The following is a 23,185-nucleotide window of genomic DNA, read 5'->3' on the forward strand; positions in this document are numbered from 1 at the left end:
AGCTGCATGATCAAATTGTTTAACCTATTTGGACCTCAGTTTCCTCACTAGGAAAACGGGGTTAACAACACATACTTGGAAATATTGCTATGAAAATTAAACAAAATGACATAACACAACGATTAGCACACAGTGTCTGGCATGTAGTAGCCTCCCCACTCTGGCTTTAACTTGATAGAGACAACCAGGACAAAACACAGACAAAAATAAGTCACAGCAACTGAGGGAGAATGAGCACAGGGTGAGTCATTCCTCTTAATCATCTGCCCAGGAAGATCAACAATGAGGAAACATAATAAGCAGAATAAACTCCACTGGTAGTATCGCCCTTGGCATACAAAGCTTGGTAAGAATTCATCCAAGGCCTCTTGGCTAATGGCCACATCCGGCTCCCCAGACCAGCAGGTCCAGGTCTTATGCAGCACCAGGATGGTTACTTTAGAATGGAATAGAAATTACCTCATAAGGAAAGTGTTTACCAGCAGGAGATGGGAGAGGAGGAGGAGAACTTGACTGCAACCGCATCAATCAAGTGTTTTGCAATCTGGCAGAAAACACTGCAGAATCGCTGGTGGAGACTAACACCCACACAAACGCACTTACCTGTAGCCAAGAACCAGCTTAGACAGGATAATGAGCAGCTTTCTGCTTTAACCAAAACAATGGTCAGCCCTGCATGGAGTGTACATCTCTAAAGATCAAATTACCCTGGAACATCTGGGCAGCCCCTACTAAGATGACACTAAGCAGCTGCGTCCATACACTCCTCAGCCTATAAGCGCTGCCCACGAGCACAGCTTCAAAGCTCGTGTGTGCCAAATGCAAGAGCAGATTAGACCAGTTCTCTAGTCACTCCTCATTCATGATATGCTTACCTCTGCAGAGCCGGTGCTGTTTACATCACCTAGTTTGTTCGTTTTAGAAGGCTGTGTCACCGCAGCTACTTCTTCACTGGGATTCTCTCTCTTCCGAAGCTTTCTGATTAAGCTCCACTGGTCACTCGATAAAGGGGGTCTGAGTGGAGTTCTGGGTGGGCTCCACCTCCTCCAAGATGCCCTGCTCCAATCTAGCCCCAAAATATGTGGTACATCATCCTCAGGCAGAAAGTCCAAATCATCTTCAATTTGGAATTTTTGGAAAAACACCAGCATTGAGTTGGAAGAGTCTGTCCTAAAAGCCTGGCAGCTCTGGGGCCTGCTGCAGTCTGCCTGGATGCACATCCCCTCTAACCACCAAAAGGCATGACAGGCAGAGTCCTGGCAGCAGGCAGCCCAACATGACTGGAGAGAGGGGGTTCCTTCTAGAAGCCGGAGGTGATTTTCTCCCCTGGATCTCAGGCCAACGCCAAACTGTGTCTTCACCCACTGGCACCTGCTCTCCTTGGCATCTAAAAACAAAGAATGGAAACATTTTAAAATGAAATAAAAACAGAGACTCCAGCTCTGTTAAGAGTCCTGAACACCAACATTGGAGGCTATTTTGAAGACTGGTTTTTAAGAGGGTGGGAAAGCTGTCTGGTAAGTGGAAAAGAAGACACAAAAGAGAAAGGTTTTTTGGCTCAGGATATTTTAGCTGGTAGAAGTATTGCTCCACACTCACTGCTGGCCCTCCTCAGTAAGTCCTTGCATGTAGACCTTTTACACAGAACTCCAGTTCATGAAACAAAAAAACAACAGAGCTCTTCTGGTGACCGTGCGCTGAAGGACAGGGGCAGGGTCCCACTCACCCCCAAGGCCTTTCTCTGGGACAGTATGAAGATTATGGGTCCAGAAGAGCAGGAAGCTGAAGAAGATGGAGTACTCCCCCTCCACTGAACTGGTAGTAACACAGACTGAGTTCTCTCAACCTCTTGCAGGCTGCAGGTTCATCCATTTTCTAATCAGCAGCTGGTCATAGTCAGGTGGCTTTGCACATCACAGCATTAATCAGAGCAGTAGTAAAGTTTACCAAAAATTTTATTCTGCTAGATGAACTTCCTGATGAGAAGCTATGTCATAATAAGAAATAAAGGAATAGAAGTACAACAGTGGCCTACTATGGTTAACCTAGATAACATGGTCCAAAATTCTGGCTAACGTTCCTAATGGATAAACTTTTGAGCCACTGAATTTTTTCAGGCATGGTACTGGTTTTCCTGAAATATTACCTCATTTCTATTTTCTTAGATAAAGTTAAAGCATGTTCTAAATTATAGTTTTTACACAGAGTTCATTTTAAGGTCTTATACAGTTGTCTATAACCAACTATGGTCAGGGTAATGTGTGTGTTAGTCATTCAGTCGTGTTCGACTCTTTGCAATCCCATGGACTGTAGCCACCAGGCTTCTTTGTCCATGGAATTTTCCAGGCAAGAATACTGGAGTGGGTAGCCATGCACTTCTCCAGGGCATCTTCCCAACACAGGGATCGAACCTGGGTCTCCTGCACTGGAGTACTCCTGCACTACTCGAATCTGGTAAAGGCAGATTCTTTACCATCTGAGCCACCTCTAAGAAGTCAAGATTATACAGGGCCAGAACCAGGCGAGGCAAGGGAGATGCCTTGGGCACAAGTGTTAAGGAAGTGCTTAGTCTTAAGAGTCATGTAACTGCAGGGCTGGCTTATCCCACCCTGAGACTGAATGTCTCCTTAAATTTCATACCTTAGGCACCTCTTTCTTCACCCTAGTCTCAGCCTGGGGTTACAGCATAAAATGTAGAACCACATATAGAAAATGTGTAGTAGAATCAAACCACTGAAGCGATATACAGTCATGTCTGCAGGCACGCATAACTGAAAAAGGGCTACGACTGGCTAAAGCAACAAGTGGATAATCCACCAAAGCCAAAGGAAACACTTACTAAATGTGGATACTAGTCAACTGAAAGACAAGAGAAAAATAGGAAGGCTTGTGGATTATGGAGTCAGTCACTACGGAAGCCAATCGACCACTGTGCTTCTAAAAAAAGAAACCCAGGCACCAACCTAACGTCAGACAAGGCAACTTAGAGGCCAGAAAAAACAGAACTTCCTTAAGAAAAGATGAATAAATAGAAACTATTTTAAAAATGAAGCTACCAAGAGCTACAGAAACGCCCCTCATTTCTTCATCCACCTTCTCACACAATAACCAATGGTATGACTCAGTAACAGCTGAGTGCACAGTTTATTGAAATCAGTAAATTGTTACATCAATAACTACTGTCAGTTACTTTTAGATCAACTTTCCATCATTCTTCTCACAAAAAGTCTCTCATATTTAATACACTGAAAAGATTCACAAAAATGAAAATAACTTGCACTTTTCTGTAAGCCAGTATTTTTTTAACATGCTGTTACCTCCACTTCTGTCCTTGAAGGAGAAACTGCCACAGAATTTGCCTCCCCACTGTTGAGAAACTAGAAAACTAGACAAAAAATATATATAAAACAATTGGCTTGGGGCACTGAACAACAATGTGGTCTGAGAGAAAGGAAATAAACAAGGGTAAGCCCTGTGATCACTTTGGCTTTCTGTTTACAGACCAGGCATGCTGCAGACTGTGAAACAGGGAAGAACCTAAGCAGAGCACAGAGGCCTTGCTCAGCTGAGGAAACAAGAGTTCAAGGTGACTGTGGCAGCAAGAAACTACCAGAAAGAAGGAGCTACATGGAGAATGAGCTCCAGACATCTGGATAGTGGCTCCCCTTGGTGTAATACTAATTTACACCAAGTGTAGGTTGAAATCATGAAAGTTTAGAAAGCATTTTGAACTGAATAAAACTGAAAACACAACATACTAAAATGTGTGGGATACAGTTAAAGCAATGTTCAGAGGGACATTTATAGCTTTACATGCTTATTTTAGAAAAGAAGAAAAGTCTAAAATCAATGATCTAGAAAGACACACATGGAGAATGCACTGTGATGACAGAAGCAGAGACTGAACGATATAGCTGCAAGCCAAGAAAAGCCAAGGACGGACAGTGACCACCAGAAGCTAGGAGGAGCTACAGGAGGATTCTACCCAAAGATTCAGAAGGAACCAGCCCAGCCAACACCCTGACTGAGGACTTCTAACCTCCAGAACTTTCAGCCTAAGCACAACTTTCTCCCCTTGCCTGGAAGAGTGCTTCAGAAGCCAGACGGCTCCAAGACTACCAAGGGCCTAGATCCAGGGGCCACTGACATTTGGAGATGTGGTTGTGGCCTTTACTTAGATTGAATGAAGATTCCCAGATGCTATTCGATGAACATGGACAGGGGTAGATGATGCTGGAAAACTACAGGAATCTGTTGTTGTGGGGCTTCTCTCTCTCTCAAGTCAAAATTAACAGCCCAACTGGAGCAAGGGGTAAAGCCCTGGATGGAAGTATGAGAAGCTCCACCAGGTACCTATGCAGTACAAGCATAATAGTTTGAAACAAAGGTGTCAGCCCTAAAGCAAAATAAATACTTCTGAAGGGTCCGCTCCGAAAGGGCAAACAAAACTGTCACAATTGATATAGGTTTGAATTAGAAGCACAGAAGTTCCACAGAGAAAGAGTACTACAATGTAGGAAAGTCTTCAAATATAAATTCTCCTTTATTAAGCACCAGAGAGATTATACTGACAGAAAAAGCTCATAAACATAGAGAATGCGTGACAGACTATGAGCAGTTCGTTTCTTTTAATTGTCATAAAATTCACATAAGGAAACAACCTTATAGACGTACTGAGTGTGGGAAATTCTTAAAGATGTACTTAACATTATTAATCATTAGGGAATTCACTATAGAGAGAAACCCTATAAAGGCAATGAATGTGGAAAAGCTTCAGAAAGAACTCTATTCTTTTAAGTCTTCAGAGAATTCAGACCAGTCAGAAACCCTTACTACTGTAAAGACTGGGAGAAAGTCTATGCTCAGAAGGTAGCCCTTACTCACCAGGACAGAATACGTTGTGGAGAAAGACCTTTTATATGTAATGAAGGTGGTAAAGTTTTCAGGGATAACAACTGTGTTGGAACATAAGAAAATCCATACTGAAGAGAAACCATACTGGTATAATCAATGTGGAAAAGTCTTTAGGAAGAACTCAACTCTTATTAACCATCAAAGAATGCATAAAAGAAAGAAACCCCATCACTGCAGTAAACGTGGAAAATCTTTCAGATATACAACCTTTGCTGGACATCAGAAGACTCACAGTGAAAACAAACCTTACTGATGTAATGACTGTGGAAAATTCCATAGGAAGAGCTCAATTCTTATTGGACATCAGAGAACAATACCAGAGAAACAAGATTAATGTGGAAAGACTTTTCCCCCAAAGTTCAGCCCTTAAACAACATAAGAAAATTTATAACAAAGAAAGAATCATGAAATGTAGTTAAAGTGGTAAATCACACAGAAGTAGTTTATTCCTTCTGAGCGTTAAGAGAAGACATTCAATAAATTATACATCTAACAAAAGTATTCTGTGTACTTCTATCCTGGAGAATTTCCCACTTGTGAGTATTTCAGTGTAGTTTGTACTGGTGAAATATTTGAAGAACCTAAACATCTATCAATATAGAAATAGTTACTGCAGAATACTAAACAGCAAGTGAAAAGAATTAGGTCGAGTTCCTTATGTAGCCGAAGAAATATCCCCATGATACCTTGTTAAGTTAAAATAGCAAGGTGCAGAAAACCTATGTGTTATGGTCTTATATTCTTCAGAATGAAGCTTTTTTGTTTGTAGATAAATGCATTCAAAAAGATCTGGAAAAGTAAAGGCCAAACTTTAACAGGGAGAAAAATAATGATCTTATGCTTTCATCATAAAAGACAGAAAAAAAAAAAAAGAGTAAATTATATCCAAAATAAGCAGAGAAAGCAAAAAATAAAGAGTAACCAATGAAACAGAAAACAAACAAAAAACAATAGAGAAAAATCAACGAAACACAAATCTAGTTGTCTGAAAGGTCAATAAAACTGGTAAAGCTCTAGCGTGACTGATGACAAAAAAAGAGAGCACAAATTGACAACATCAGGAATTAAAGAAGGGTTATCATTACTGATTCATTAAACGAGTGGCACCAACTATGGTCCAAGGGCCCACTCTAGCTGCTGCCTATTATTGTAAATAAACTTTCACTGGAACATAGTCACTCACACTCATTTATTTATCTATTATCTATGGCTGCTTTTGTTCTAATGGCAGAGTTAAGCAGCTGCAACAGAGTTATCTCAATATTAATAAAGCCTAAAATATTTACTATTTGGCCCTTTAAGAAAGTTTGCCAACCCCAGGTGTATGAGAATACACTTTTTTGAATTACTATTTATTACTAAAAGATGCTTACTCCTAACTCTAAGTTATGACCAACCTAGATAGCATATTGAAAAGCAGAGACATTATTTTGCCAACAAAGGTCCGTCTAGTCAAGGCTATGGTTTTTCCAGTGGTCACGTATGGATGTGAGAGTTGGACTGTGAAGAAAGCTGAGTGCCAAAGAATTGATGCTTTTGAACTGTGGTGTTGGAGAAGACTCTTGAGAGACCCTTGGACTGCAAGGAGATCCAACCAGTCCATTCTAAAGGAGATCAGCCCTGGGCGTTCTTTGGAAGGAATGATGCTAAAGCTGAAACTCCAGTACTTTGGCCACCTCACGCGAAGAGTTGACTCATTGGAAAAGACCCTGATGCTGGGAGGGATTGGGGGCAGGAGGTTAGAGGGGACAACAGAGGATGAGATGGCTGGATGGCATCACCTACTCGATGGATGTGAGTCTGAGTGAACTCCGGGAGTTGGTGATGGACAGGGAGGCCTGGCATGCTGCGATTCATGGGGTCGCAAAGAGTCAGACATGACTGAGCGACTGAAATGAACTGAACTGAGAGCCTAAATTTGGATGTTAACAATAGGAGACTGATAAGTTCCAAATGACTCTGATTTTTAGAGAGATGCAAATTATTTCTGTCTGGTATAAAAGGTTTAACTAAAAAAGCACACTTACTTTCCATCTAGCTATTATCCTTACCTCCTTACTCCTTCATCTCTTCAACAATTTTTTTTTTTTTTTTTTTTTTTTTTTGCCACATTGCACAGCATATGGGATCTTAGTTCCCTGACCAGGGATTGAACCTGCACCCCCTGTAGTGGAAGCTCAGAGTCTTACCCACTGGACCACCAGGAAGTCCTCAACAAATATTATTGAGCGTCCGTTTCATGCTAGGCATTTCTTTGATGGAGCTTATAATTTAGATGGGGGAGACAGTGATTAAATAAACATAATAAAAAATGCAGAACTGCAAACTAATATAAGTGCTATGAAGGAAAGAAATTCAGTCTTTAGAGAATAAAGGTAGCTAACTTTAGAGCTTACTTATCAGAAACATTATCAAATATGTGATAGGATATCAAAACAGTCACTGTATGATGTCTGGAATGAAAAACACTGGAATAACTTACATCTCTCAACAGAGAACTGGTTAAGTAAACTGAGGAAGATTTATGCAGTTGCTGGGATAAGGCCACTCTCTATAGTCATGATATGAAATGATATCCAGGAAACATTAGAACATTATGTGGAGAAAGAAAGGTGTAGAGCAGTGTGTATAGTATGCCACAATCTGTGTGTGTGGGGGGGGGGGGGAGTTTATATGTGTATGCATATATATACACACATACACATGCATAGACTATTTTTGGAAGAATATTCAAGAAACTGGCATGGTGGCTTTTAGGAGGGAAAACTAGGTACCTGAGAAACTTGTTTGTTCACTAAATATGAATATATACCTTTAGAATGTCTATAATGTATATGTACTATATTTGGGAAAATAAAATTTAAAAATAGTAAATAAAATTTCCAGTGGCTGCACTCCCTTTGAATGAACCAAAATCCTTAACATAACCTAAAAACATCTCATATGATCTGAACCCTGCCTACCTTTTAGCCCACCTTGCATCATGCTCTCTCCCTCCTCTTCATCATGTTCCACAACCATCCTTCATTCACTCCTCAAATGCACCACACTCCCTCTCCTAACTTGGCTTTGTACATGCTGCCACCTCTATTCAGAATTTCCTTGCCTCCCTTCTTTAACCAGTTAACTCCTCATATGAGGATGCAGTTCAACCATCATTTCCTCTGAGACACGCCCACACTAAGACAAGTCTCTCTAGTACACCCTTTGGACCCTGTAGCCTCTTTGCCTCAAAGTAATTATAAAACTTATAAAGTTATATTTATTTGTGTCTTCATCTGTTCAATGTCTTTCCCCCACAACTTCTCTGTAAGCTCCAGAATGAGAGGACCATGTCTGGCTTCTTCCCACCCCCCACCACTCCACCCCCCACCACTGTATCTCCAATTCTAGCAGAGGACTCAGAAAATTACTTTGTAGGTGAAAAAACTGTGAAAAATTCTTAAAGAGATGGGAATATCAGACCACCTGACCGGCCTCCTGAGAAACCTGTATGCAGGTCAGGAACCAACAGAACTGGATGTGGAACAACAGACTGGTTCCAAATTGGGAAAGGAGTGTGTCAAGGCTGTATATTGTCACCCTGTTTATTTAACTTCTATGCAGAGTACATCATGCAAAATGCTGGGCTGGATGAATCACAAACTAGAATCAAGATTGCCGGGAGAAATAGCAATAACCTCAGATATGCAGATGACATCACCCTTATGGCAGAAAGCGAAGAGGAATTAAAGAGCCTCTTGATGAAGATGAAAGAGGAGAGTGAAAAAGCTGGCTTAAAGCTCAACATTCAAAAAACTAAGATCATGGCATCTGGTCCCATCACTTCATGACATACAGATGGGGAAACAATGGAAACAGTGAAAAATTTTATGTTCCTGGGCTCCAAAATCACTGGGTACAGTGACTGCAGCCATTAAATTAAAAGACGCTTGTTCCTTGGAAGAAAAGCTATGACAAACCTAGATAGTATATTAAAAAGCAGACATTACTTTGCCTCCAAAAGTCCATATAGTCAAAGCTATGGTTTTTCCAGTAGTCTTGTACAGATGTGAGAGCTGGACAATAAAAAAGGCTAAGTGCCAAAGAACTGATGCTTTCAAACTGGTGTCGGAGAATACTCTTAAGACTTCCTTGGACTGCAAGGAGACCAAACCAGTCAATCCTAAAGGAAATCAACCCTGAATATTCACTGGAAGGACTGATGCTTAAGCTGCAGGAAGCTCCGATACTTTGGCCACCTGATGCAAAGAGCCAACTCAATGGAAAAGACCGTGATGCTAGGAAAGATTGAGGGCAGGAGGAGAAGGGAAGCAGAGAGGACAAGACGGTTGGAAGGCATCACCAACTCAATGGACATGAGTGTGGGCACGCTCTGGGAGATGGTGAAGGACAGGGAAGCCTGGCGTGCGGCAGTCCATGGGGTCGCAAAGAGTCAGACACAACTCAGCAACTGAACAGCAACAACAACAGGTGATCAAAGACCCTTTTTGAATGAATGCATAAACAAATGCATGTATGCATGGAGGAAATATTGAAATAATGGAACAAATAGATGAACTGTCAAGTGGCCAGGTTAAGAAACCAGGTAATCAGGTACTAAGAGGGTCATACTGAAGACATCCAGGCTGATGGCAAGACTCTGAAAAGAGATGAGGCCCATATGCCGCAATAAATGAAAGCGGGTGAATGACAGGTGGTACAGATGAATAATGATTAGGGGTAAGAAGTGTTATAAATCTCAAAGAGAAGAAGTTTTTACACGGAAGTGGAGGAGTAATGTTCAAGAAGTGACAGTGAGGAGTCAGCTCCACCTCCAAACTCAGAGGTACATGGGATATGGGAGAGTAAGCAACTACTGCCTGCAGGGTAGAGGGAGAAATACGTATTTCTCCAAGAGAAAGCCAGATCTCAGAACATCCTCTCTATCCAACATCCTGACTAACAAGCTAGAGTATAGACAGGGTTTGGTAACTCAATGGTTTCTTGTCCCAGTTAAAAAGTTAGGAAGGGAGGGGTGGTTAAGTGCCAGTGAGTTGAAAAGCATGAATTTATGTGGGAATGTCGAGTCAGATTCACACAAATCATAACAGTTAAGGCACTTCATAGTGAGAAAAAAAGAAGATGGAAAAATACGATAAGAAACTGATGATGATGACAGGACGGCTGCCTATCCATCCTTAGGATAAAATAGTGCAAGCTTGGAGGCGAGTAACAGAGGGCATCTTACCAATGGGAGGGAGGGGAGACAGAAATGCATTGAGACTCCAGGTCAAGAGGATTTATGGAGGTTACAAGGTCGAAGAGAAGGTAGCAAAAACTCTAATTCCCTGGTTGTCACTCGTAGCTCTGGTTAAACTGAGATCTTAAAAGAGGAGATAAAAGCAGGGGGTAAGAGGGATACAAAACTGGTTTGTCCTACGAAGGCCTTCTTTTGCTTCCATGGGTTCCCAAAGAATGTCACATAAGCTATATAATGCTATCTGGTAGAATAAAAGTGAAATGTTTCATAATCCAAACACTCCCCCTGCTTTGTGAGGTGACCGGAAGCCTCAGTTAGAGATCTCATCCACTATCCTGGGCTAGAGAGGACATGTCCAATGAGGGAAGCGCAGCCTGGTGCAGAATCGTAGAGGATGTTCCAGACTCTCCCTACTTCACTTACACCCCTTGATTTCTGTAATCTTAAAAGTATTACTAAAACTTAGTAATGGGTAAGGTCTCTGATTCTTGTGAGTCTTATCTGACAAACTGATCCCCTGTATTAGCTCAAAGGAATAGAACCTGGGAGAGACCAGATGGTCAGAAGCACTTACATCTTCAATGGTGACCAGGAAGAACTGCAGACAGGTGAGATCTGGGGGAAGTGAGCTGGCTGCAGTGTTGCTAAAACAATTAATCCCAATAGCTCCCAGAAAGAAGAGGAGGTACTCTGATTTGTTAGTTCATATGTTCACTTAGTGGGAATTTGAGGGTCTTTTTTTTTTATTAAATGTTATTCAACCTCGATCTATTATGGGCTCAGTAACAGACATGAAGGATGGAGAATAATTTCTTTTTCACTCATTCAGTGGATCGTAATTCTTCCTCTTAGATGGTTAAAAGATGGTTAATCATCTTACACGGTTAAAAGGCAAGGGTTCTAGTTTCAGCTCTAGATTCATCATTTATTAATTTTCATTAACCTCTGAAATGAAACTTAACCTCTCCGAGATTTCATTTTCATTGTTTTCATTATTGTTACTCTTGAGATAAAGGATTCATCAGGGGAGGAAGCAGGGAAGCACTGGTAGTGTCAATATTGGATTCTAGAAGTAACTTGGATAAAAGGTAAGATGAAAATAAGCTCCAATTTTAGATCAGTTCCTCTCCTGCCCACGCCGCCATAGCCTGGCTCTGCTCCCAGGGCCTAAACAAAAGTAATATTAAATCCTTACGGAAAAGGGCTTACAGTTGGTAGAACCTTGGACTGAAAACCCTTTGGGAAAGTCTAGAACTCACTGTTGGCAGGAGTACATAGAAAGCCTACCCAAGGTGAAAACAGAGCCATCACTTTATTCTTTCTAAGGTTATGACAAAGTAGAAGACTGCAGAGCTCTCACGTGAATTACCCGGAGGGTCCCCGAAAGAGGCGGCTCTGGAACTAACAATGCTTATTTAACATTACCACCTCTCAAAAGACAGAATTCTAATAAATCTGGCGGAAAATCTAGACCAGGTTTCATAACTCCAAGCCAGCAGAGTAGAAAAGTCAACAGAATATAAGAATTATTGCCAGAAGGAAATTCATCAAATACTTCTAGAAAACTGTGAACAACTCTGGAAATATTTAGAGACAGTGCTGTTGCCTCTGGCATTCTTAAGTCCCAGGTACTGAGCTTGACTTCTCCAGCTAACAGGGAAACTGCTGGCTGGCAACCAAGAAGGGAAGTAAAGACAGAATACTGGTATCTCAGGAACCATACTGTTAAGGTCATTTGGAAGCTCATACTTTAACCAGATTCACGAAACAGTATCCCAATGGAAGGGCTGAGATGGTAGGAATGGAGTAAAGAGAATGCCCCACTGGTTTTATTTGAGGGAAAAAAAAGAGCAGCTGATAAATTCTCCTGGGAACTAAGGGGGCTTCCTTTGTGGCTCAGCTGGTAAAGAATCTGCCTGCAATGCGGGAGACATGGGTTTGATTCTCGGGTTGGGAAGATCCTCTGGAGAAGGGAAAGGCTACCCACTCCAGTACTCTAGCCTGGAGAATTCCATGGACTATATAGTTGTCCAAGGGGCTGCAAAAAGACAGAATTAAGGGGTGGGGGGGAATTAAGGGGGAATCAAGTTTCTGTGGAAAACTGTACATAATTAGCATATTTTATAGATAAAATTTGCACTTACTTTTAACATCCTTTGAGACTAAAATTCTTTTCTTGAAATCGCACAATTTTATAATATGGTCAAGAATCCATTCGATGCTTTCCTTTGATAACTATACCTACAATGAACTATTACCGAGCAGCAAGGTAAAAGCTTTAAATCTGGGGCTTCAGGCAGTGACTGAGCTATGGCTTCACACCATCTGCCTTCCTGAAGCTATCACCAGAAGCAGTGGGCCTCAGCCAATATGGCTGCCATGTGAAAACGAGACAAGCAGGCATATTATCAATCCCCAAAACAACTCACAGGAACTGTTCAAAACAAACCACCGCAGGGGGCAGCCCCCACTTTCCTCTTGACTGCCAGCATGTCTGTCACCTGCGCACCCACTAATAAACAAACACAAAAATGGTTCCGTGTCACTCTGCACACCAGTTCTCTCCTGCGGGGGGTTAACTTATTCAGAAAGCACGGCAGAGGAGGTAACTGAATCCTTTGAAGGGCGCAATCAGGTATTGTGAAGTTTGGAAAAAGCCAGGGTAATAACCATTGCCCTCGCTCTTCCTTTTCAAAAGGGCCGATACTTTTTTCCTCGATTCATACCAGTTAGATTGAAAGGTAGCAGTAGCTTCACAAAGCAGTCCTTAGAAAAGAAAAATAATTACTATTCATTGCCTTTGCTGTGTGCCTAGCTCTGTTAAGAGCACAGTTTGTTAATGTCATGGTTTAGGTGATTTGCTGGAACTAAACTACTGCTAAAGAAGAATCAATAGGCTTTGTGTCTCTATTCTGACTCCTTTCCCTTAACTGGAACGTTTCCATTTTCCCCAAAGACCATTTTAATCAAAAGCAAACTCTCCGTGGAGTTAGCTACCCACCAGGTACCTTCCAGCCACTGTTCACATTAACTCTAGACAGTCTGCTAGAAGGAAAAACAAGCTTCCAAGGACTCAATTACAAAACCAGAGCCTTTCAGCACTTCCCTAGTTAAGAATACTTAGAAGAGTAAATTCTCTTTTATAAGGTTGTCAATAAAGAAGGCTCAAAGGTACCAGATTGTGGCAAACTGCTGAAGAGAAAAACAGTACCATAACATCTCCTTAGAAGAGGGAAAATTTACGGGGCAAAAGAAGGGAGAAATGTTCTTTTAACCTACCTATTATTATACTTTCCAGGCTAAAAGAATTGTGAAAATCTGCCTCATTCAATCTTGGTTTAATACAATACATCCAGTCTCCAAGGCGAGACTGAATGTTCACACAGAAACCTCAGAAAATTATGTTAAAAATTGTATGACCAGAAGAAAATCCTATTATCAAGATCAATACCCTTGTTCCATCTAACCCATATTCTTACCCTCACCCCACAATTCTTCTTAAGGTTTTGGTCTCTGAAATAAGACTGCTTGAGTTTTAATACCAAACCAGTCAACTTACCAGCTGTGTCAACTTGGGTCAAGTTTCCTGGTTTCATGTGTAAAAACAGAAATGGTAACACGGCTATAATATAGACATAAAAGTAGGTAAGCTATGCAAAATACTTAACACAATGCCTGGCATGTAATCAAAGCTCAGTAATGATCAGTTGCCACTACTTTTGTTGTTATTACACTTCATTTCAGCTCAGGCACCACTTCTTCCAGAAAGCCTTCCTAGAAATCTTCACCGAGGATTCCTCTCTTCTGCACAGCCTGCAAAGATCTCTACCACTGCATTTCTCTCACTGGATCACATTCGTTTGTCTGCCTCAACATTCTGCCCTCTTGAAGAGCTGGGATTTTCACCTTTACCTCTGTATTTCTTATCCAGTCTCTCAGTCATGCCCGACTGCGACCCCATGGACAGCAGCACACCAGGCTCCCCGTCCTTCACCACTTCCTGGGGTCCACTCGAACCCATGTCCATCGAGTCGGTGATGCCATCCCACCATCTCATCCTCGGTCGTCCCCGTCTCCTCCTGCCCTCAATCTCTTCTAGCACCAGGGTCTTCACCAATGAGTCGGCTCTTCCCATCAGGTGGCCAAAGTATTGGAGTTTCAGCTTCAGCATCAGTCCTTCCAATGAATATTTGGGGCTGATTTCCTTTAGGATTGACTGGTATGACCTCCTTGCAGTCCAAGGGACTCTCAAGAAACTTCCCCAGAACCACAGTTCAAAGGCATCAATTCTTTGGCACTCAACCTTTTTTATTTTCCAGCTCTTACATTGTACACGACTATTGGGAAAACCATAGCTTTGATTATATGGACTTTTGGAGGCAAAGTAATGTCTGCTTTTTAATATGCTGTCTAGGTTTGTCGTAGCTCTTCTTCCAAGGAACAAGCGTCTTTTAATTTCATGGCTGCAGTCACTGTCCCCAGTGATTTTGGGGCCCAGGAACATAAAATCTGTCACTGTTTCCATTGTTTCCCCATCTATTTGCCATGAAGTGATGGGACTGGATGCCATGATCTTAGTTTCTTGAATGTTGAGTCTTAAGCCAGCTTTTTCACTCTCCTCTTCCACCTTCATCAAGAGGCTCTTTAATTCCTCTTTGCTTTCTGCCATAAGGGTGATGTCATCTGCAAATCTGAAGTTATTGATATTCCTCCTCCAATCCTGATTCCAGCTTGTGCTTCATCCAGTCTGGCATTTCACGAGATACCCTGCACTTAAGTTAAACAAGCAGGGTGACAATACACGTACTCCTTTCCCAATTTTGAACCAAGCTCTTGCTCCATGTCTGGTTCTATTGTTGCTTCTTGACCTGCATACAGGTTTCTCAGGAGGCCAGTAAGGTGGTCTGGTAATTCCCATCTCTTGAAGAATTTTCCAGTGTGTTGTGATCCACACAGTCAAAGACTTTACTGTAATCAATGAAGCAGAAGTAGATGTTTCTCTGTAATTCTCTAGCTTTATCTATGATCCAAAGGATGTTGGCATTTTGACCTCTGGTTATTCTGCCTTTTCTAAATCCAGCTTGTACATCTGGAAGCTCTCCATTCACATACTGTTGAAGCCTAGTTTGAAGGATTTTGAGCATTACTTTACTAGCGTGTGAGATGAGTGCAATTGTGCAGTAGTTTGAGCATTCTTTGGCATTGCCTTTCTTTGGGATTGCAATGAAAACTCACCTTTTCTAGTCCTGTGGCCAATGCTGAGTTTTTCAAATTTGCTGGCATGTTGAATGCAGCCCTTTAACAGCATCTTTTAGGATTTGAAACAGCTCAGCTGGAATTCCATCACCTCCACTAGCTTGTTCGTGATGCTTCCTAAGGCCCACTTGACTTCATACTCCACGATGCCTGGCTCTAGGTGAGTGATCACACCATCATGGTTATCTGGGTCATTAATATCTTTTTTGTATAGTTCTGTGTATTCTTACCACCTCTTCTTAATGTCTTCGGCTTCTATTAGGTCCATACCGTTTCTGTCCTTTATTGTGCCCATCTTTGCATTAAATGTTCCCTTTGTATCTCTAATTTTCTTGAAGAGATCTCTAGCCTTTCCATTCTATTGTTTTCCTACATTTCTTTGTATTGCTCACTTAAAAAGGCTTTCTTATCTCTCCTTGCTATTCTCTGGAACTCTGCATTCAGATGCATGTATCTTTCCTTTTCTCCTTTGCCTTTAACTTCTTTTTTCTCAGCTATTTGTAAGGCCTACTCAGACAACCATTTTGCCTTTTTGCATTTCTTTTTCTTGGGGATGGTTTTGATCACCACCTCCTGTACAATGTTATAAACCTCTGTCCACAGTTCTTCAGGCATTCTATCAGATCTAATCCCTTGAATCTATTTGACACTTCCACTGTATAATCATAAGGGATTTGATTTAGATCATACCTGAATGGCCTAGGGGTTTTCCCAACGTTCTTCAATTTAAGTCTGAATTTTGCAGTAAGGAGTTCATGATCTGAGCCACAGTCAGCTCCTGGTCTTGTTCTGCTGACTGTATAGAGCCTCTCCATCTTTGGTTACAAAGAATATAATCTGATTTCAGTACTGACCATCTGGTGATGTCCATGTGTAGAGTCTTCTCTTGTGTTGTTGGAAGAGGGTGTTTGCTATGACCAGCGTGTTCTCTTGCAGAACATTCTCTGTATTTGTAGCACGTTCTTGGTATTTGTTGACAGAGCAAAATGCTTGGCACATAGTAGGCAAAGAATTATCTTTAAATTTATTTAAATATTGGATAAACTTTTAAAATCATGTTATTTTCTTAACTAACAATATCTGTCAAAAGATGTCAGTTCTAATATGGAATTACTTATGTTTTAGTCAGATTCTTAGTGTTATTTCATTTCCTTAGCTATAAGAAGGGAGGGATAGGAGAGAAAACCAACGTTCTCAGTTCACTAAGAAATAAGAAAGAGCTTTTTGAATTAAATTGGGGAGAGCAATGAATGGCAGGTATGACGAGAGACGTGCAAAATGAACAACTAAAGAAAAGCCAAATGGATTAAAAAAGAGATAATGGAATCTAACATAACCAGCTAGGAATACAGCCTTTCCTGCCTAAACAGTGAACTGAAAAATCTTTTCAAATCACAAAGCAATCTTTCCTCATGAAAGGACCAACTGATTTCCAGTTCCCTGAGTTATCTATTTCAGACCACTCCACTTCACTTAAAGGCAAGATAGGCTTTCACCATGGAACTTTCAGAACAAAGCATCGGTGGAGAATAGCTTCCCAGTTCAACTAGGCAGATAGTCATCCATCACCTATGACATTTAGATCCACTCAATTTCCCTTCACCTGAGCAATGATGAAAAGAAAAAGAAAAGGACACATTTAAGTTCTGGTCACCTAGATGAATGGAAACCAGTCTACCATAATTCTATCACTTTTAGTTTCTACCTCATACTTTTTAATACATCAAAGTTTGCATTAATTGGATAAGGTTGCTATAAAGTTTCAAAAGATGTATCTGTTAAGATTTAGTTGAAAGCCATTTTCACAACCAAGTTATAAGTGAGAGTAAGAATCGAAATCCTGGGATAGATGAAAATAGCTCTCCTACCATAAAGTCACCTGCTTAGAAAAGAGCCAGTCATCAGGAGCTTTATAATATTTAAAGGCAGACTGAAGGCAAATGATTAAACCATGTATTTAAGAAAAACTGTAACTGGGGGTTACACTGCTGCGTATCATACACTCAGAATCTCCTGCTTTGCTTTTTCTCCCACCACCTTATGACTAAAAGACTCTGGAGAATGCTGTCAGCAAGGAGAGCACGCCTCCAAGCCACAGCGGGAAGGAGCCCACATCTCTCTGTGTAACACTGTCTTCATACTCAAAAAGCACAGGTATCAAATGATAATAGACAAACTTCGGCCTGTGAATAAAAGTGGTCTTAAGAAGAAACACTTTTTCTTCCCAAAGAGAAAAGCTGCAGGATATGATGCCAAGAATCAAGCAATTCTCTATACAGCCCACTTGTAGATGTTATCGTTAAGAACCTGCAGCTGATTGCTGTCTCTGACTGCAGGGCTGATAAATTATTTGCATTCACAATCATACCAATCTTCTCTGGAAACCCACACAATGAACCTTGAATCAGAGCACTGTTTTGTTTCAGGGGAAGGTTTTTTTTGGTTTTGGTGGGTTTGGGATTTTTTTTTTTTTTGCATTTCTTTTCTTTTTTTTCCCTTTTTCTCTTTTTTTGCTGGCTGGTTTTGTTGTCTCTAAAGAGGTCATTTAGAGGGTTGCAGCAGAGATATGTAAATTAAATAAAACAGCAGTAAGCGTGAGAAGAAATAAGGAAATAATACAGCAAACCATGAAGTGTTACTTCAGCAGATACGGCCAATAGAGGAAAATTTTATGTCAATTTATCTATTAAAAAAATCTCTCTTTTTGGAGTATTATGTAAGTCTTATAAAAAAAAAAAAAACTGCAGTGGGCTGAAATGGGACATGTGAGGACTCAATACTACCAAGTTTCAGATTCTTAAATATCTCAAACCACTTTTTGCTTATAGCAAATAAAATGCAAAGCTACAGATGCTTTCTCATCGGTGTGTAAATGAAAGCAAAACTGTATGAGTAGTTAGTATTCTTAGAATTTTTAAGAGCCAGTTTATTTAAATTAAGCCAAAGCTTATCTGTATCTGTACAGAAATAAAAATAATCTTCCTAAGGCTCTTATTCTCTAGACTTTACAGAGCTGTACATATTCTTCCCTTTACCCTTCCCTCTACCCTTCCCTCTGCAACAGAGAAGTGAAAGAGCTCTGTAGGTTAAAAGCCACATCAAATGAATCTAAGAGAAGGTCAAAGGGATTAGAATATCACTTCTCTCACCAGCCCGCTACAGAGCAGGGTTCAGCTCTTCCCTGCTCTGCTCTTTGTGCTCCCACAACACATCCTGGAATTTATCATGCTTTTTTACGTCTCTACATCCTCCTTTGCCTCCATAGTGTGAACACTCCGATGGCAGGGAAGTGGGTTTTATTTAGCCAGGGACAGCGCTTGTTGACATGAATTATATGTATCTATAGTATATACTTACCATCTAGATATTATCATTAATTATTTGAATTAAGCATCCTAGAGAAGTATTAAAAATGCAGTAAGTGTATAACAATATATATAAAGCACCAGATATCACAAATATTAGAAAAGTATATTAGAACAGTGTAATCTAGTTAGAGTCATTAACATTATGTAGTACTGACATTCAGATATTGTTTGGTATTGTTTGGTTTTTATTTACTGCAGATGTGTGGCTCTCAATAACTTCATTTTTATGATACCTTCATACATACACACATAAATATATATATATAAAAACGTGTGTGTGTGTGTGTGTGTGTGTATAGGTATTTTTCTCCTATACTTCCATTTTCAAGTTGATTGTAATTCTCACATTCAACAGACAGAAATAAAAATTGGGGTAAAATGGTCAACATTCCTCCCTACCCAATTATCTAGTACAGACTCTAGCCACAGAGAAACTCACCTTTCCTTATGCTCATCTGTAAAATGGCAATATTTCTCTGTGGCTTTGAAGTGACACTAATTCTAGGCAGGGCAATTAAGATATCCAAATGCCCTTGGCCTCCTGCTCTCTCTCACATACACACACTCCCCACAGACACACAGAAAGCCCTTGAAAACACACTGTGGAGGCCTTCACTCTTCTGCTCTTCCTCCCTGATGACAGAGGCAGCCATGCTGCCAAGGTAGCAACCCCCACGTGAAATATGAAGGAGTGGGGGCGAAACAGCTCAATCAGACAGCTTGGGGAAGGAAAGGAGGGTGTGCTTGTCAGTGAAACTCCCCATGAAAAGGCCAGAAACCTTTTCCTTCTGCCATGACTACCCTGGGCAAATCAGCCTGCTCTAGGTCTACCTATGTGCGCTTAGAGACCAAGCCCTCCCTTTAACCTTTCACAGAAGAGGTCATAGGAAAACTCACCCCATTATATGAAAAGTGCATCATGAGAAACGTCAGGGTGCAGCTTATGAGCATACTCTGGAGAGCACAGCTGAGAGCAATTCTGAAAACTGAGGAGGAAAGGAAGAGCCGGAAGCTTCTGTCAGGCTGGGGCAGGGTCTCCACAAGGGCAGAAAATCTCCCTCCGTCAGGTCCAGGGGTGGCTGGGGCCACAGGGGCCTCCAGTAAGTGGGGACTGGGCAAGGCGAACAAGGCCCTCACAGACAGAACTTCCTCTGCGATGTCCCTGAAACCACATCTGCAGGTTCACGATGGGGTTCACAGGTAGTAGCTATTTCTATCTGGGATAATAATTTCCTAAACTTTCTACATTAAGCATGCATGACTTTTATAATCAAAAAAGAAACAGGTAAAGAAATCAAACAAAAACCAAGCAGCTAGAGAGACTGATGAAGGGGAATGCACAGCTAGAAGAGCAGCTTGGCGGTGCTTCAGCACAGGGGGCTATTTTGCTTCAGGCCAAAAGCCAGACTGACCCAGCAGGATGCAACTTTCTGAAGTGGAACCTGGCTCTTTACCATCTCTCTACAAGGTTGCTTCATTTATTCTGATTAACACTCACTCATTCTACCAGGCCAACTTCCATAAGCTTCCAGCTGACTCAGGTTGCCCTCAGTTAAGGACAATAAGCACTGAATTGTATCAGAAAAAAAAAAGAAGAAACAGAGTTCTTTGTTAATAGGCAGAATGGCTGTCCCTTCAAAGTTTTAAGCCTAAATCTGAAATTAGAGTACAGAAGTAAAACCCAATCAGTATAAGCTCCTCATCTTCCAGGACTGGTAATTCCCCTTATTACCTAAAAGTGAGAGAATCCATAAGCATTTATTTCAAATTGCTGCTGGATCAGAATCAAAGTATAACATTAAGCCAGTTGGAAGAAAGAAAGCATTCCTAAACTCCTGTCATTTGCCAGGATAGTGTTAAAAAAGGAAATGGGATGAGCCACACAGGGCATCCATCTTTAGGGGCAGAGTCTGCAGCTGGTGGAGTTGGATAGGCCTTGGCTAGCATTCCTCTCTGCTTCTGCTTCTGCTAGAACAAGGCCTGTTAATTCATCATTCAGGGACATTCATAATTCCTTATCATCCCTGGGTATTTTACAGTTTTCTTTTGTGATTGACCAGACAAGTTTAGGAATAAATAAGATGTGGTGTTTCCCTTGCACAGGGACTGTTCACCTTAAAGCCTAGTAACAAACCTGATGCAAAAAGGATTTTCAAGAGCTGACTGGTTGGGTATATCTAATACCCATGAAATCACCAGAAGACATACATATACTTCCAAATTGGAGCAAGGGCTGCAGCTGTCACACTTTTTCCTAATCTCCAGATAACTACCCTCACTGCTTATTCAGGGATGTGGGTTATTAATGGCGGAGAGAGTGGGCTGGGTTGAAAGGAAAGCTGGATATACTGTATTAATAGACAGGGGCTTCACCTACATAATTCTCAGCAGAAGGTTCCTCTACTAAGACCAGCCTGAGACATCACATTCTCTAGTCTCTTGGGATTCTGCAAGTAAAACTGGGTCTCTCTTGTCATTGAATTACCTTGAGACCCTAGGGAGACCTCAGCCTCTTTGAAGGAAACCTTGATAGCAGTAACATCACCCCTGTCGAAGAGAATTCCTTTTCCCTAGTAATCGCCAAGGAATCACTACCCTGCAAACTCCAAGAGGGCAGAGACCATGTCTGCCTTCCTCACCAGTGCATTCCTAATGTCTAGGATGGCAGGCACCCAATAAATACGTTTTGAAGGAAGGAACTAACTCTGCAAGCTACTTCTGACATAAAATCCAAAAATGCTATTGGAGTAGCCCCAGGCAAAACACTGCCCTGACTACAAGAACCAACCTGGCCTAGCACAAGAGTTTGCCAAACATGGGCAGATCATCAGTGTTGGGGGAAGTGAACCAGGGCTGAGGACCAGCACAGCAGAGCCCTCTTCCAGAGGAAAAGGATCCCTGACTGAAGGACCAAACAAGCAGCCAGTCTTGCTCCTTAGGGTTATGTTATAGGAAATACAAACAGAGTTCACCTTGTCATGGGCTTCAGCCAACCTCAGACCTGAATGGAGGCCTACTTTTCCTGACGATGCAGAAAGGCCAGCTGCCTACAGTATACTTCAAAAAATGTGGGGACTGATGTCCCACTAGAGGTTTAAGAAGCCAACAGAAACCTCAAATCCACCGCCTACTGGGTCATCTCGGGATGAGACAAGAATCCAACTAGTCAGGGTTTATTATGTCGTTATATCATAATGACTACTGCTAACATTTGCTAAATTGTTATTTATGTACCCGGGAGAAAGCTAAGCACTTTGCACGAACATTTCAGTTAATCTTCTTAACAACCGTATCAGAGGTACTGTCATTCTTGTTTTGTAGATGAAGAACCTGATGAAAGGTGAGTTTCAGTAATACCACCCAGTATATAAGAGAAGCAGGACTCAGATTCAGGCTTGTCTGACTCCCAAGTCCATGCTCCAGGGTCTTGACCACTCTGCCTCCTGATTCTTACTCAGCGGATGAACTAGGTAGGTGGTCAAGACCAATTCTTACAACTTCTCTCTAAAACATATCCAGCACAATCTGGAATCAAAAGTGGCTAAAAGATCTTAACAACATGGGCTGACTTTTCTCAAGGCAGTTCCTGGATGGAGGATGAGAAAGAAAGTTCAAAGGGCAGGCCCTCAAACCAAGAGCTGTGCGTTTTAACCCAAACGCTTCACTACTGTCAGCTACAGCTGGCACTTGCCAAGAGCATGTGCCAGAGGCTGAACAGAGGCATTTGCCATCTGCCTCTGTGGAGAAGGAGTCCTGTTGCTGCTGCAGCTGCTGACTTCCAGCAACCCCTGAGAGGAATTCAGGTGGAGAGGGAAGCACTCTGCTCCAGGGAAACTGGAGGAACAGGTCTTTAGATAATTACATATTTTCAGGAACTGATTTATGATCCCAATCCTTCCATCTCTTCATATCTAGAAAAGCACCCTTCATGGTGACATAAGCTCCTCCTGACCAGCGGAAAACCTTTTGTAAAGTTAAGTGCATGATTGCATTGAACTCCCCCTTCACCAAAATCTTATATATTATTGATTCTCCCCTCAATGCCTCTTTGGAGCAATCTCTCAGACCTATCTGACATGCTGCCTTCCAGGCGGCAGTCTTCATTTTGCCCCAAATAAAACAACTCACAATTCTCACATTGTGCATCTTTTTTAGTCAATACTACTCACCGAAGTATAGATGTCCAAAGAGTAACCACACACACAGTTTTGATCACGTTCCTGCTCATTCCACAGTGCTTTGAACTGCAAGCTGTTCCAATTAGTAAGACTTTTATACAACCTCCAAAATAAGCCAAAAGACCATATTTTGGTCCTGTATTTGTTATTCTGTTTTTATAAATTCCTCCACTATTTTATTATTTCCTCCCTGAGGAATTTCTAGGCGAGTCAATTTAAAACAGTTT

At 41.4% G+C, this 23,185-nt stretch overlaps 1 protein-coding gene across 4 annotated transcripts in view; it reads right to left on the reverse strand.

Moving 5' to 3' along the window:
• The window catches only part of KIAA0319L (KIAA0319 like), a 117,685-nt gene that overhangs the window by 80,013 nt on the left and 14,487 nt on the right, over positions 1 to 23,185 (reverse strand). For all 4 annotated transcript variants that reach the window (XR_001917317.1, XR_001917316.1, XM_005678716.3 and 1 more), the window contains exon 3: positions 876 to 1,387. Coding sequence is in view for 2 of the 4 variants with exons in the window: in XM_005678716.3 (XP_005678773.2) it covers positions 876 to 1,387 (512 nt within the window). In the remaining 2 variants the exon portion in view is untranslated. The remainder of the gene's footprint in view (positions 1 to 875; positions 1,388 to 23,185) is intronic.

This window comes from Capra hircus, chromosome 3 (assembly GCF_001704415.2).
Source record: "Capra hircus breed San Clemente chromosome 3, ASM170441v1, whole genome shotgun sequence".
Taxonomy (NCBI): Eukaryota; Metazoa; Chordata; class Mammalia; order Artiodactyla; family Bovidae; genus Capra; species Capra hircus.